Below are 15,479 nucleotides of genomic sequence, written 5' to 3'. Positions count from 1 at the left end.
TGTCACATACGTAGAGAATTGATTGTGTGCATGTACCTGAAAATCTATATAATAAACGAACCACGGCACTATGGCAGATCACTGTGTGTGATGCTGGTATACGTGGGTTGAATGCACAGTGTTTCTCATCTCATTTGTCCAATGAGGTTGTCATATCTGAGTAGAGATCCATATCTGGATCCTCAGAGAAGTTGCTGGATGGACCTTGCTATATGTTGGTGATGGAATACTATTGTGATGAAAGGAATAATGAAATGGAGAAATTTCATGTAAACTGAAATGACCTCCAGGAATTAATGCAGAGTTAAAGGAACAGAAAGAACCAGGAGAACATTATACACAGAGAGTGATACATTGTGGTACAATCAAAGGTCATGGACTTCTCTACCAGCAGCAATGCAATGACCCAGGGCAATTCTGAGAGGCTTATGAGAAAGAACACTATCCACATTCAGAAGAACTGGGGGAATAGAAACAAAGAAGAAAAACAACTGCTTGATCACATGGGTTGATGGGGATATGATTGGTGATATAGACTCTAAACAATCATCCTAGTGCAAATATCAATAATTTGTAAATTTGTCTTGATCAATAACATATGTAAAACCCAGTGGAATTATATTTTGGCTATGGGAGGAAGTGGTGGGGAGGGGTGGGAAAGAATGTGAATCTTGTAACCATGGAAAAACACTCTAAATTAATTAATTAAATAAAAATTTCCAAATAAAAAAATAAAATCTTTAAGTGATATAATGGGTAAACAAGAAAAAGGGCATACTATTCAACCAATGGCACTTGCCCTCCTCCAAAAATCTAACTATCAGTCCCTTACCTGCCACTTTTGTGAGAAGGGCCACATAATGATGAACTATAGGAGTTTGTTTCACGGAATCAGAAATAATACCTCCTGGGATAATTACAGAAACAACTATAGGGCTAATAATTACAATAACGATTTCAGGAATTGCAACTTTAGGACTAATAATTCAAGGAATATAAATCAGGTAACTGATAATTCAAACCAAATGACCCCACAACAGAATATCTTAAGTGGAACTCGTCCCAGAACTACACAGGGTGCTAATGCCCCTCGGGGGGAGCCCAAAGAACTACCCAAAGATTATAAAGGTGTACAGGGGGAGGGGCTGGGGCATATGAATCAGAGGATACAACCTTTGATTTTCTAGACCCTGATGTCTTACTGCCTGTTGTCCCAATTGATATAGCTCTTTGTTTCAGGGGATGGTAATTTAGGTCAGTAATCTGGTTTGGGAAGGGTACCCAAGCCCAGGGCAGCAAAGCCAGACCCTGAGCTAATAAAAACAGACCATTATGGTCCCGGCGTGCCCCGCGTTGGCCAGCGAGAAGCTATTCGGTGACTCACCACCCGCCCTCTCGCGCTCTCCTTCCCCCTTCCCTCCCTCTCGCACTCACACACACCCGGCCCGAGATGGCGGCGGCAGCGGGGGACTCGGACTCCTGGGACGCGGACACGTTCTCGGTGGAGGAGCCGGTGCGGAAGGCGGGGGGCGCGGCCGGCGGGGACCGCTGGGAGGGCGAGGATGAGGATGACGACGTCAAGGAAAACTGGGATGACGATGATGAAGAAAAAAAAGAGGAGACAGAGAAACAAAAGTTTCAGAAAAAAAGAAAATAGCAGAGAAAATCAAAGAGAAAGAACGGCAACAGAAGAAGAGACAAGAAGAAATTAAGAAAAGGTTGGAAGAACCCGAAGAATCGAAAGAGCTTACACCAGAAGAACAATTAGCAGATAAACTACGGCTAAAGAAATTACAGGAAGAGGCAGACCTTGAATTAGCAAAAGAAACCTTTGGTGTTAATAACACAGTCTGTGGTATAGATGCTATGAACCCCTCTTCAAGAGATGACTTCACAGAGTTTGGCAAGTTACTAAAAGATAAAATTACACAGTATGAAAAATCTCTATATTATGCCAGTTTCTTGGAAGCATTAGTTCGAGATGTGTGCATTTCATTGGAAATTGATGACTTGAAAAAGATTACCAATTCACTGACAGTGCTATGCAGTGAAAAGCAGAAACAAGAAAAGCAAAGCAAAGCCAAAAAGAAGAAGAAAGGTGTGGTTCCTGGAGGGGGATTAAAGGCTACAATGAAAGATGATCTTGCAGACTATGGTGGATATGATGGAGGATATGTGCAAGACTTTGAAGACTTCATGTGACATTTCATCTTCTCCCCATTGTCTTCTTCTGTTGCCCACAGTCCCTTCAACATGTAGCACACAACTTCCTTTCCTTTCAGTTCTGCCAAATGCTACAATCAGAAGTGCAGTATCTTTGTGCTGGTTACTTAACCCCTTGACACTTAGGTGCTAATGCAATGGGGAACTTGGTTCTTGTTGCCAAGGGGTTAAAATCGGGAAACTTGGTTGCTACTAAATCACAGTAAAAGAAATCCTAATAATGTTGTCATTGTTGCTATCTGGTTCCAGGGCAGCAGAGTCACTAAATTGGAAACAATAGTTGCAACGTGACAAAAAAAAGTGTAGCATTTACCAGCACCATTCAATAATACAGCCTTAACCATACCTCCTTGAACTACTTCATATCTTGTCAACAAAAGCAGTTTGCAACAAGGGCATGTGGGTGTGCACCTAGTATTAAAATTGCTTTGTCTTAAGGTAGAACGTGAGGATTTTAAAAATACATTGCAAAGAAGACTGCTTATTTCAGAGTAAGGATACTGTGCCTGAGATGGCTACTAGTTTGACATTTTAAAAAAATTAAATGACCAAAAACCACCAACTTTGAAGCCGCAGAGGTAATGTCTCCATTATTGCATTTGACAAAATCCAACTTGTGGTATTTCGAGCATATAAACAGTCTAGTTTATATTTACCGGAATATTTCTACTGATGCAGCTCTTAAGGGAAAGGGTGGGGGTGGGGTGGGGGAATTCTTTACCTGTTTTATTTGCCTGATTTTAAGATGTCTGAGAAACAAAACTTCCTTTGTTCTCCTAGGCTGAAACAGAACAACTTTCACAGGGTTTTGGCATTTCCTTTCCTTTACAAACATGCTTATTAGCAAACTGCAACAGTTACTACTACAGTTTGGTAAATTGTTGTTAACAATTATGACATCTGCAATGTTTTATAAAGCAACTAATTTAATAAAAAAAAAAACAGACCATTATATTAACACAGGACAGCTTGGAATTTAATTAACAAGGGAAGGTGAAAAGGGGATTTGGGATAATCTAAACTAATGTTAATCTACCTATACCCACCAGATCTAAAAATCCCTTCACAGGGATTTCTTCTTAGTGAACTTCCTACTCTAATTCTCCCTAACCCCAAATCTCGAATCCCTGGTCTTAACTAAAAACCTCAACTAAACCCCACTTTGGTGGATTTAAGGAAAGAGTCTGTGTAAGGCTTTGCTAGGGCCAGGGAAGGTCTTAGATCCAGAGTGGATCTCACTATCTCTGTAGATGGATCAAGTTCACCAGGAACTGCCTCAATGAAATACAGCAATCAGGAATAAGGAAAGGATTGGCCACAAAGGAAATTTGAAACTAACACCTCCAGAGATTCTCCAGAGCGCCAGCTAACAGTCTTCCCTAACCCCCTTCAAAGTTCCAGAATCTTCCTGGTGGTCTCATGCCACTTCTCTCTGCCATTTTCAACACTTTCCTTACAAGACCATCCATGCCCTCCCCCCCATACTGATGAGCCTCACGTAACATGAAAAGTTGTTAACGCCTATTATGATTGTCTTTTGGACACTGGAGCCTCCATGTCTGTATTGAGGAGCACATCTGATTCATACTGCAATTCCATCAGATCAATGAATGGAGTGCAGGCATCAGGAACACCCCTAAAGGTTCCAAAACTTTCCCTAGGATGATATCTGTAGAACCTTTGCCCGTGGAGCATTCTTGATGCCTGGCTATCCTAAAAATTTGCTGGGGAAGGATCTTTCATGCAAGCTTAGAGCCACAATAACCTGCTCTCCAGATGGCTCCATGTCACTGGAATTTACTGAGGAATCCTTAACTTTGCTCCCTTTATTTCTTTCAGACAGTCATGAGATGAAGGAGTCTCCCACTTTTGAAATCCCAACATATAAACCTGAGTCTTTCTGGGCCACATCTTCTGCTGTTGGCCTACTTAAATCAGGTGCCTGTCCAAAATAAATTAAAAATTAAAACAAAATCTAGCCTACCTCCTTCCATTCCTCAGTACCCTCTCTAGAAGGAGGTAATTGAGGGTATTACCTGAGAATAAATTAATTAATTGACCAAGGCATCATAATTCCCTGTAAATCTCAATACAACATGCCCATCCTGCCTGTTAAAAAGCCAAAAGTGGGGACTGATGGCAAGTATCTCTATCGATTCATCCAGGATTTGAGGGTTGTGAATAATCATGTTATAAAAAGACATCCCGTAGTTTCCAACACAAACACTATTATTTCGTCTATTCCTAGCACAGCTACATACTTTACTGTAGTTGATTTATGCTCTGCTCTAGCACTGCAATTGTCCTACAGGTTTGTGGGACACAAATCACTTTAATTGGGCTTTCTTGGTGATTCAAAGACTTGTTACAGGTTTGTTTGTTTGTTTTTTTACTCATAATTTTATACACGTAAGATTTTGATATTTTATTTTTATCCAGAATTTAATTTTTGCTCTTTTATTTGGGATTTTTTTATGGGGGGGGAGGAAGTTTTGATTTTCTTTTGACAATTGATACATATACCTCATAACTCAGTCCTGTATCCCCTCAGGAGGCATTGTATAGTTATCCTAAAATCCAAGGATTGAAATATTTTGGAGAAATTTTTGGGAAAAGAAACTCACCAACACCCTGAATCAAGAAAGGATCTTTTGGAAAAGGTGCCATAAGGATGCCTTTGGAAACCACACACTGCATCAAAAGACCCAGACTAAACTTTGGAATATAATGAACTGAATGGATGGGGGTTGAACATACTTATTCTGAAAGTAACAATAAGGTGGTTTGGGGGATATTTAATTAAAGGCTAGTATCAAAAGAATAACTGTTTGGGAAGGCCAACTGTGGACTAACAGGCTAACAGGTCCAGTTCAGGCAAAGCCTTTTGTGAAGTATTTTATATTTAAATTAATATCTATCAGTTCTTATTTTCCATAAAGTTTATTAATAATCACTTGTAATAGAAAAGGTAGATAAGCATAAATTTAAAGTCACATCCTTACTCTAAGTTTGACTACATGTACAGCCCATCCTACAGGAACCTCCCTCTCTCCCTCATCTGTCTGCTCCAGCCAGAATTTTGTGCCAAAAGACCCAGGTGAGCTCCACCCATGTCCTTTTATTTTACTTATAGGGATGATGCCCTGGCATGTGAAAAATGTTGATGAACTGGGTCAGACACCCAGGAGGGGGAGGGGGTGAAATTCCCTAACTTGATTCTTGTTGAGATTCAACCAGCTAGTCTTTGCTATTTTATAATTTGAAGGCGAAGTGAAGATTTATAAGGATATTAACAGTAGTTTTTATTTAGATAGAATAAATTGGAGTTAGTCATATCAGGGAAGATTAATGTAGCTTGTGAAACATAGGAGAAGCGGTTTCTTGCAGAACCTGAGAGTTTATTTGAGTGGATTTAGAATCCCTTATGTAAAAATGGAGATTTGAACCCCGGACTTCAATCACCAGAAGTCCTTTCTCTAGTTCCCAGGATGCCCTCTAGTCTCACCTGAGTTCCCCCCTGCTCAGGATCAAATTTTCTATTTAACTGGCTGTAAAAGCCTACTGATCTCTCTTCTTACTTCCTCTTCTGAGCACACATGGCTCTCTACCTAGCAGGCAAGATGTGAGTGGTTGTGAATGGGCTCTCTGGGCCTAGACACATGCTTTCTTATTTTGTATTTTCTTTATTTCTTAATCTTAAATAAACCTCTAAAAATATAATACTTCTAGCAGTAAAACTAATTTTAACTGCTACAGTTTGGGGTAACCACTTTGGGAAAATGAAATACCCTCAATCTTTTGATCCTTTAAGTTCAACCTTTAATAACTAGTGCCTAGTTTGTTTTTTAAGCCATGTTTCTCCAAGATGCTCTTTTAGAAAACCATCTTGATCAGCTCTGGCATGCAGCCATCCACTTCGGATTTTCTTGAGCCTTTCCTGCCAGCCTGGCTGGCTCAGCTCCTGTTCCCAGTGTCTGAACCTGTTTGACCCAGATCTCGCTGACCTGGTGACCCACTTGCCAGCCCCAGAAAACTCTAGCCTCAGAGCAGACTGTTTCTGCACCACAGGAATTGCCACCCTACCCTCCTGGCTGTTGCCTGTCTGTTTCTGCGCCCCAGACCCAGACGGCTCATCACCCAGGCTGCTAGTAGCAGACCCAATTTCTTCAGGATCAAAAACCGGGGTAATTTTCCCTTAGGCTAAGATTAGCCTCCACATGGAGTCCGGGCAGGGGATCACAGGAGTGGAGAAAGAAAGGGAAAGAAAGAGACTTTTTCCAAACAGGAACTTAAAGCATGGGGTATTTAAAAGGATATCTTTTAACTACATTGGTTCTTTCATTAACCTCACATAAGATTCAGGAAAAAAAATCAGCTCTCTGTATCTCTTTAGCTAACTTTGGAGGGGCAGCTGGGTGGCTCAATGGACTGAGAACCAGGCCTAGAGGCAGGAGGTCCTCAGTTGAAATCTGGCCTCAGATACTTCCTAGCTGTGTGGCCCTGGATGGGTCACCTAAACCCCATTGCCTAACCATGACCAATCTCCTGCCTTCTGACAATAGGCATCTAAATGGATAAAAACCCAAGGAACTTTAATGAGACTGGAGGTTGTATTTTTAAGGCATTTCAGACTCCAATGTTTTATTAAAATCTCTGTATTCTATTGCAATTTCTGTTTGTTTTGTTTATGGTTTAACTTTGTGATTTTAAGTTCATATATTACTGCACTCAATATTGTTCTTACACTGTTCATTTTAATGTACTGAGTTTTAACTACTGTTATATTCTGTTGCTTTTTCCCTATAACCATACTGAACGAACACACATTGAATAAGTCCATATAAAAACAGCTGTTCTATTTTTGACTTTGTAAATTGTCACATAGAAGACAGATGGACTCCATTAAAAAAAATTGCTATAACAACTGTAAACCTTAAAATTTCTTAGACTTATAAATGTTGGAAATTTCACCATTGGGAAATTTCATACTTGAAAAATTTCCTATTGATAGTGGAAACTCTATTGGAATGTGAACCCCATTGGCATGGGAGGTTCCTCCTCCTCCCTTCTTAAGATTACTTTAGGACAGAAACCTTTTGCTGAACAATGGAAAGGGCTTTGACCTATGCTTAAGCATAGAACAGGAATTTCTTTGAGTCATGATTGATTTTAGAATTGACACAATAGAGATACTTGGAATGACAGAACCAGGTCTTGGAAAATACAATTTCTACCCCACTCAGTCCTAACAGGATTTAGGAAGGGCTGCAGCAAAGGATCAAGATTTAATTATTTGAGAATATGACCTTCAACATACATGTGCAAAGCCACAGACCTCTGGGCGGTCCTGGGTTAAGCTAGAGCCACCATTGGCACAGGGAAGACATGGACAGTGATTGGTAGATGTGAGAACTGAGGGGAGGGAACTTGGATGGTTTCCTTAAAGATAGAGGGGTCTGAGGACTGAGGGGAGTTGGTTGGAGAGGTTTTTGGTCTGAGAGGTGGTGCTTTGAGAGTTGGCTCTGAAGGAAGCTGGAGGTGGAGGCCCCTGAGACTGTTTCTCCATTTTGGTCACGTGAGTAATAGGGACTGATCTCCTTTCTTTGCCTCAGCTATCTAAGGGCTTGGGCCTTTTGGCCCAGCCTAAACAGAAGGGGTATTTAAGCCCTATTCCCTTCTCTCCCCTTTCTCTCTCCCTCTCTCTCTCTATCTCTAATTCCTTTCTTCCTCCTGTTTGTAATTAAACTCTATAAAAGGTTGACTGCTGACTTGAGTTTTCATTTAGGATACATAGCTGAATTCCTTGGCGACCTTAAATTAATATATATCAGTCTTTTAAAGTGATTTCCTTGTCACACAACCTTTGGGAAATTTAATGTGCTAAATATCTCAATTTATTTTAAGGGTTTTTTAGACATGATTTTTAGAATTTTTTCTTAACAATCCCTGGTCATTTTTGCCTGCCCCTAACACAAGGTTTAAGGCCCATTCTAGAAGCTGAAGTGAAATACAATTATAACCCCCAACCTTCCAGCATTTCTAAATATGTCAATGGAAGTTGGGCAGTTAATCTCAGGGCATGTACCCCTAGAAACCTCCACAAAAGGAGCACCCCTCATTTATAATTCTTCAGTTCATTTTACTTCCACCAGAATGATCTCTGGATTTCTTGATGATGTTCTAAACCCAAAATAAGTTTTACTTTGTTTAAAAATGTATTTGCCAAGGTTGAAAGATTTGCTACGTTTGTAAAAATTGTGACAAATATCCATCAATTCATAGGTTTTTAAAAATGCCATACAGCAACATATGTGAACTATGATAGTGTGTTTGTTTGCTATTGTAATTAACTGGGCTATTGAGAATTTTGGGGATATTGATACCACATATTTGTACTACTGCTCAATTCATTTGCTTTCACTCACAGTGGATCATGGCCAGATTTGAAGAGGAAATGGATCTCATTTTTGGTGAGAAAGCCTTGTATTCTATATTTTCTTAGCTGACACAGAGTGTCAATGGTTATAAGCTACATTTTTGAATTTTTTTAACTCTTTAATTATATTTTTCTTGCATGTGCAATATACTATTTCAGTTTTGTATTATTTCTCTCCTTTTTATATTTGAAGCACATGTCACCACTATTAAGATTTTCTTTAACTTTTTGATTGCAGTACTATATGTTTAAGATACATTTGCTATAATGCTAATGCATGCCCCCAAAAGCTTGAGACTATAAAAATGATGCCATTAATTATTTTTTAAAAAATTTATGGGACTTTACTTAATAATTCTGTCTGATTCCAGGACAGGATATACACAAAAGAGCCATTGCACAGGGCCAAAAATAAACCAATCCAAGACAGATTGATGCACTTCTAAGCCAATACAAAGGTCTTGAACCTAGTGTGAAGACTTGAGGTTGCTATGTTTAACATTTGTTACGACCCAGGCCTTCCTTGTGTGTCCACACTCACTCTGAAAATACAGCCGAGTATCCCCAAACTTGGCTCCTACTTAGCTCCTATTATCTGGTCCCTTTTCTGTCTTTCATAGTGTGCAAACTTTCTGTAGTCCTGGCTACTGACTGGGTAAATGCTTACTTGCTTAGATCATTTTAATTGGGCCCTGATTCAAGGAACTGTTCTGTTATAGATTTATTTTTCCTTTACTTAGAATTTTTACACATAAGACTTTGATAGTCTATATTTTCATCCAGAAATTTTCTTTTTTATTTGGATTTTTCTGATGTCTTTTTAATTCCTTTTTTTTTTTAGAATCTTCCTTTTAAAAAAAATTTTTTTTAAACATTATTTTATTTGGTCATTTCCAAACATTAATCATTGGAGATAAAGATCATTTGTTTCTCCCCCCACATCTCTCCCATAGCCGACACGTGATTCCACTGGGTATCACATGTGCTCTTGATTCCAACCCATTTCCATGTTGTTGGTATTTGCATCAGTGTTCATTTAGAGTCTCTCCTAGGACATGTCCCCTCAACCCCTGTAGTCAAGCAGTTGCTTTTCCTCAGTGTTTTTACTCCCACAGTTTATCCTCTGCTTGTGGATAGTGTTTTTTAGATCCCTGCAGATTGTTCAGGGACATTGCATTGATACTAATGAAGAAGTCCATCACCTTCGATTGTACCACAGTGTATCAGTCTCTGTGTACAATGTTTTCCTGGTTCTGCTCCTTTTGCTCTGCATTACTTCCTGGAAGTTGTTCCAGTCTCCATGGAATTCCTCCACTTTATTATTCCTTTGAGCACAATAGTATCCCATCACCAACATATACCACAATTTGTTCAGCCATTCTCCAATTGAAGGGCATCCCCTTATTTTCCAATTTTTGGCCACCACAAAGAGCGCAGCTATGAATATTCTTGTACAAGTCTTTTTCCTTATTATCTCTTTGGGGTACAAACCCAGCAGTGCTATGGCTAGCTCAAAGGGCAGACAGTCTTTTGGCACCCTTTGGGCATAGTTCCAAATTGTCCTCCAGAATGGTTGGATCAATTCACAACTCCACCAACAATGCATTAATGTCCCTACTTTGCCACATCCCCTCCAGCATTCATTACTTTCCTTTGCTGTCATGTTGGCCAATCTGCAAGGTGTGAAGTGATACCTCAGAGTTGTTTTGATTTGCATCTTTCTGATTATAAGAGATGTAGAACACTTTTTCATGTGCTTATTAATAGTTTTGATTTCTTTATCTAAAAACTGCCTATTCATGTCCCTTGCCCATTTATCTATTGGAGAATGGCTTGATTTTTTGTACAATTGATTTAGCTCTTTGTAAATTTGAGTAATTAAACCTTTGTCAGAGGTTTTTATGAAGATTGTTTCCCAATTTGTTGCTTCCCTTCTGATTTTAGTTACATTGGTTATATTTGTATAAAAATTTTTTAATTTGATGTAGTCAAAATTATTTATTTTACATTTTGTGACTCTTTCTATATCTTGCTTGGTTTTAAAGTCTTTCCCTTCCCAAAGGTCTGACATGTATACTATTCTGTTTGCCTAATTTTCTTATAGTTTCCTTCTTTATGTTCAAGTCATTCACCCATTTTGAATTTATCTTGGTGTAGGGTGGGAGGTGTTGATCCAAACCTAATCTCTCCCACACAGTCTTCCAATTTTCCCAGCAGTTTTTATCAAATAGTGGATTTTTGTCCCAGAAGCTGGGCTCTTTGGGTTTGTCATATACTGTCTTACTGGGGTCACTTACCCCAAGTCTATTCCATTGATCCTCCTTTCTGTCTCTTAGCCAGTACCAAATTGTTTTGATGATCTCTGCTTTATAATATAGTTTGAGATCTGGGACTGCAAAGCCCCCTTCCTTTGTATTTTTTTTTTCATTATTTCCCTGGATATCCTTGATCTTTTGTTCTTCCAAATGGACTTTGTTATGGTTTTTTCTAAATCAGTAAAAAAAATTTGGGGAGTTCCATGGGTATGGCACTAAATAGATAAATAAGTTTGGGTAGGATGGTCATTTTTATTATATTGGCTTGTCCTACCCATGAGCAGTTAATGTTTTTCCAATTGCTCAAGCCTAGTTTTAGTTGTGTGGAGAGTGTTTTGTAGTTGTGTTCATACAGTTTCTGTGTTTGTCTTGGGAGATAGATTCCTAAGTATTTTATTTTCTCTAAGGTGATTTTGAATGGGATTTCTCTTTCTAGTTCTTGCTGCTGAGCTGTGTTGAAAATATATAGAAATGCTGATGACTTATGTGGGTTTATTTTGTATCCTGCAACTTTGCTAAAGTTGTTGATTATTTCAATTAGCTTTTTGGTTGAATCTCTAGGATTCTTTAAGTAGACCATCATGTCATCCACAAAGAGTGATAACTTGGTCTCCTCCTTGCCTGTTTTAATGCCTTCAATTTCTTTTTCTTCTCTAATTGCTACTGCTAGTGTTTCTAATACAATGTCAAATAGTAGAGGTGATAATGGGCATCCTTGTTTCACTCCTGATCTTAATGGGAATGCATCTAGTTTATCCCCATTGCAGATGATATTAGCTGATGGTTTTAGATATATACTGTTTATTATTTTTAGGAAAGACCCTTCTATTCCTATGCTTTCTAGTGTTTTTAATAGGAATGGGTGTTTTATTTTACCAAAGCCTTTTTCTGCGTCTATTGAAATAATCATGTGATTTTTGTTGGTTTGCTTGTTGATATGGTCAATTATGTGATTGGTTTTCCTAATATTGAACCAGCCCTGCATCCCTGACATAAATCCTACTTGATCATGGTGAATGACTCTTCTGATCACTTGCTGGAGTCTTTTTGCTAGTATCCTATTTAAGATTTTTGCATCTATATTCATTAGGGAGATTGGTCTATAATTTTCTTTCTCTGTTTTTGGCCTGCTTGGATTTGGAATCAGTACCATGTTTGTGTCATAAAAGGAAAATGGTAGAATTCCCTCTTTGCTTATTATGTCAAATAGTTTGTATAGTATTGGGATTAACTGTTCTCTGAATGTTTGATAGAATTCACTGGTGAATCCATCAGGCCCTGGGGATTTTTTCTTAGGGAGTTCTTTGATGGCTTGTTGGTTTTCATTTTCTGATATGCAATTATTTAGGACTTCTATTTCTTCTCCTGTTAGTCTAGGCAGTTTATATTTTTGTAAATATTCATACATATCGCCTAGATTGGTATATTTATTGCCATATAATTGGGCAAAGTAGTTTTTAATGATTGCCTTAATTTCCTCTTCATTGGAGGGAATATCCCTCTTTTCATCTTTGATGCTGTTAATTTGCTTTTCTTCTTTCCTTGTTTTAATTAGAGTGACCAGTACTTTGTCTATTTTGTTTGTTTTTTCAAAGTACCAGCTTCTAGTCTTATTTATTAGTTCAATAGTTCTATCACTTTCAATTTTATTAATTTCCCCCTTGATTTTTAGGATCTCTAGTTTGGTTTTCTTCTGGGGGTTTTTAATTTGTTCACTTTCGAGTTTTTTTATTTGCATTTCCAATTCATTGATCTCTGCCCTCCCTAGTTTGTTAATATATGAACTCAGGGATATGAATTTTCCTCTGATTACTGCTTTGGCTGCCTCCCATAAGGTTTGAAAGGATGTCTCACCATTGTCATTTTCCTCAATGAAATTATTAATTGTTTCTATGATTTCTTCTCTAACTAACTGATTTTGGAGTATCATATTATTTATTTTCCAATTAATTTTTGATTTGGTTCTCCATGTACCCTTACTGATCATTATTTTTATTGCCTTATGATCTGAAAAGGTTGCATTTATTATTTCTGCTTTTCTGCATTTGTATGCCATGTTTTTGTGAACTTCTGCAAGTTTCATTTCTTCCAATGTAGTATCACGGCCTATGGGCTAGGTACTAAGAAAGCTACTGATTGAGTCTCCTCTAGGGACTGGTGATTCCTTGCATAGCTCAGTGAACTGGGAGTTACTTTGTCTAGGGACTTCACCACAGGCTTGAAGTCGACAAGTGATTTTGGGGTCTCACCAGAGCCTTGAGCCAGTCCTTTGTATTTCAAGGGATGGGCTTCGGATGCTCTGATGTAGGCTAAATCAAGGGTCCCAGAGTTTAGAAGTTGGCATGTGTCCAGGTTCAGAACCTCATACATAAAATAGAAGATGGATTGTCTGCACCCTTCTAATGTGTAGTTTTACTTCCAGTTCCCCTTTATCCCCCCAAATAAAGTATTTCTCCCCAACTTTCAAGGTGTTCTCCTTAGGAGAGCTACCTTACTCTTAACTATGTTCATTCTTTGACTGGTCATCAAGAGGCACTATTTTAAAGTTACTTTGAGATTCTCAGGGCAATTCCAGCTTTTGCTTCTCCTATGCCACCATCTTAGCTCTGCTTTCCCCATTCATACTTCATAACAAAACATACTTGTTAATGACTATTCCCATCTGAAAGGAAAATGGGCTACAACTTGGCAAATACATGGTTCCCTTCAATGGCCATCTCCAAGGAAAACTGCCTGGATAGAGAATTTGCACATAAAATTCAGGTCTAATTAGAGGCTTGTACGAATGTAGGTAAGAAATAAAGTAAATTTCATGTATTAGCTTAAAGAAAGAGGAGAATGTGGATACAAGCCCTGGGAGAGGATTCTAACAAGGAGAGGAGGATTGTGGGAGTTTACTGGAATTAATAGTCAGTCATTCTTAGAATGCTGTTTTCCACTAACCTGGAAGGAGGTTTTGCTCTGGCAAATTTCCCTTGGTAGTCCTAATCTTATGCTGAGATTAAGGATTCCTTGGTTGTGAGTTTGCCTTGGAGTGGACAGCCTTTTCTCTAAGATGCAGAGACCATCTGCCTCTGATCCATCTGGCAGAAATGAAATTGGCCAAGGTATTCCAAGGGTTGTCAACTGGGACTTTGGGTTATCTAGTGAGGTAAAGGCTCAAATACATTTGTGAGGCCTTCCTTCCTCTTTGTCCTTTTTGTTAATCCATATAAATTAGGATCATTATAGTCAGATAGCTTTTGAGGTATTAGTTAAGAGCAGAGAGCTATATGAAGGGCTTGAGAAGACCAGAAGAGCAGACCTCAAGAGGGAGAGCTTATATTGGTAGTAGGAGATATAGATTGACAGATTTAGGAATGTATTTATCATTTCCCTATCCTTAATAAATTTGGTTTTAATAATTTCAAGGGTTGTGCATTACTGGCCTTGGGAACGTTCCTAGGTGGGTTTTATCATCTCTCATCAATCTAAGAAGGATTCTTATTTCAGGTTGGAATAGATGACTAAGGAGATTTAGTTTCAGAAATGTAAATTTTTAATACTGGCTTACATTTTGACCTGAAACTATCTTAAAACAGAAGAGAACCAATTTCAGGATGAAGAAAGGAATATCTGAGCTTTCCATTACATAATTCGAAATGTTTTTAACTAAAAACCAGGCAGGAGGAGAACCCTAGGCAACAATAAACACTTTTGCTTTTTTAATCATTGACAAAGGTTCAAAGTCCTTTACATTCAGCTTGGAATGAAGGCAATCCTTTAATAGGAGATTCAAAGTTAAAAGAGGAAATGGTCCTTACCCACAGAGAGTAGATTCTGCACATTCTCCAGCATGACCTCCCTGTACAGGTCTTTCTGAGAATGGTCCAACAGGCACCACTCCTCCTGCGTGAAGTCCACAGTCACATCCTTGAAGGTTATAAACCCCTAAACAAGCAAGAGTCACAAGATTTAGAGCTGAATCTTCAGAATTCATAGAGAACAACCCTCATCACCTAACTGGAGGAAACTGAAGCAAAAAAGATATTTATGACAAACTCCTAACCTTGAAGAGTGTTACAGCCAACACTAGAGCCCAGTCATTCACAGCCCAATGAAATATTGACAAAGGCATTCAATGTCTTGTGAATTTTAGATTTACTCCATCCTGCTTAGTCTTTAGAATTTTAGCAGCCAGGAATATATACACCCCCATTTAAGGATTAACTGAGGGGGAGGAAGGTCTATGATCTGCATGTGCTAGCAAGTAACAAATCAGAAAAAACTGACTGACCCCCTAGGCTGTCCAAAGCCAAGTTTAAGCTACCATTGGTACATGTGAGACACAGAAAGTGATGTAAAGAACTGCCTTTATATTTCATATGACTTCCTGTGAGAGGTACCTTTGGCAGTGGAACTTGACTTGGAGGAGATAAGACCAGAGACTGCTTCCCTTAGATGACCACATGGTGAGTGTTAAAGCTGACTCTCCTTTTCCTTGGCTCTTTTTGGAGGCACTAGCC

At 38.7% G+C, this 15,479-nt stretch overlaps 2 protein-coding genes across 2 annotated transcripts in view; one reads left to right on the top strand and one right to left on the bottom strand.

Moving 5' to 3' along the window:
- The window catches only part of LOC100619882 (zinc finger protein 420-like), a 53,313-nt gene that overhangs the window by 12,181 nt on the left and 25,653 nt on the right, over positions 1 to 15,479 (bottom strand). Inside the window, exon 4 of the mRNA XM_007492320.3 lies at positions 14,778 to 14,904. Coding sequence (XP_007492382.3) covers positions 14,778 to 14,904 — 127 coding nt within the window. The remainder of the gene's footprint in view (positions 1 to 14,777; positions 14,905 to 15,479) is intronic.
- Positions 1,340 to 2,798, top strand: LOC103097417 (eukaryotic translation initiation factor 3 subunit J-like). Its single transcript, XM_016422396.2, is given in 2 exon segments — positions 1,340 to 1,622; positions 1,625 to 2,798. Coding segments are annotated over 2 exon segments (750 nt in total). The 5' UTR covers positions 1,340 to 1,450; the 3' UTR covers positions 2,203 to 2,798.

This window comes from Monodelphis domestica, chromosome 4 (assembly GCF_027887165.1).
Source record: "Monodelphis domestica isolate mMonDom1 chromosome 4, mMonDom1.pri, whole genome shotgun sequence".
In the NCBI taxonomy this organism is placed as follows: domain Eukaryota; kingdom Metazoa; phylum Chordata; class Mammalia; order Didelphimorphia; family Didelphidae; genus Monodelphis; species Monodelphis domestica.
This window is presented reverse-complemented; position numbering and strand designations above follow the sequence as displayed.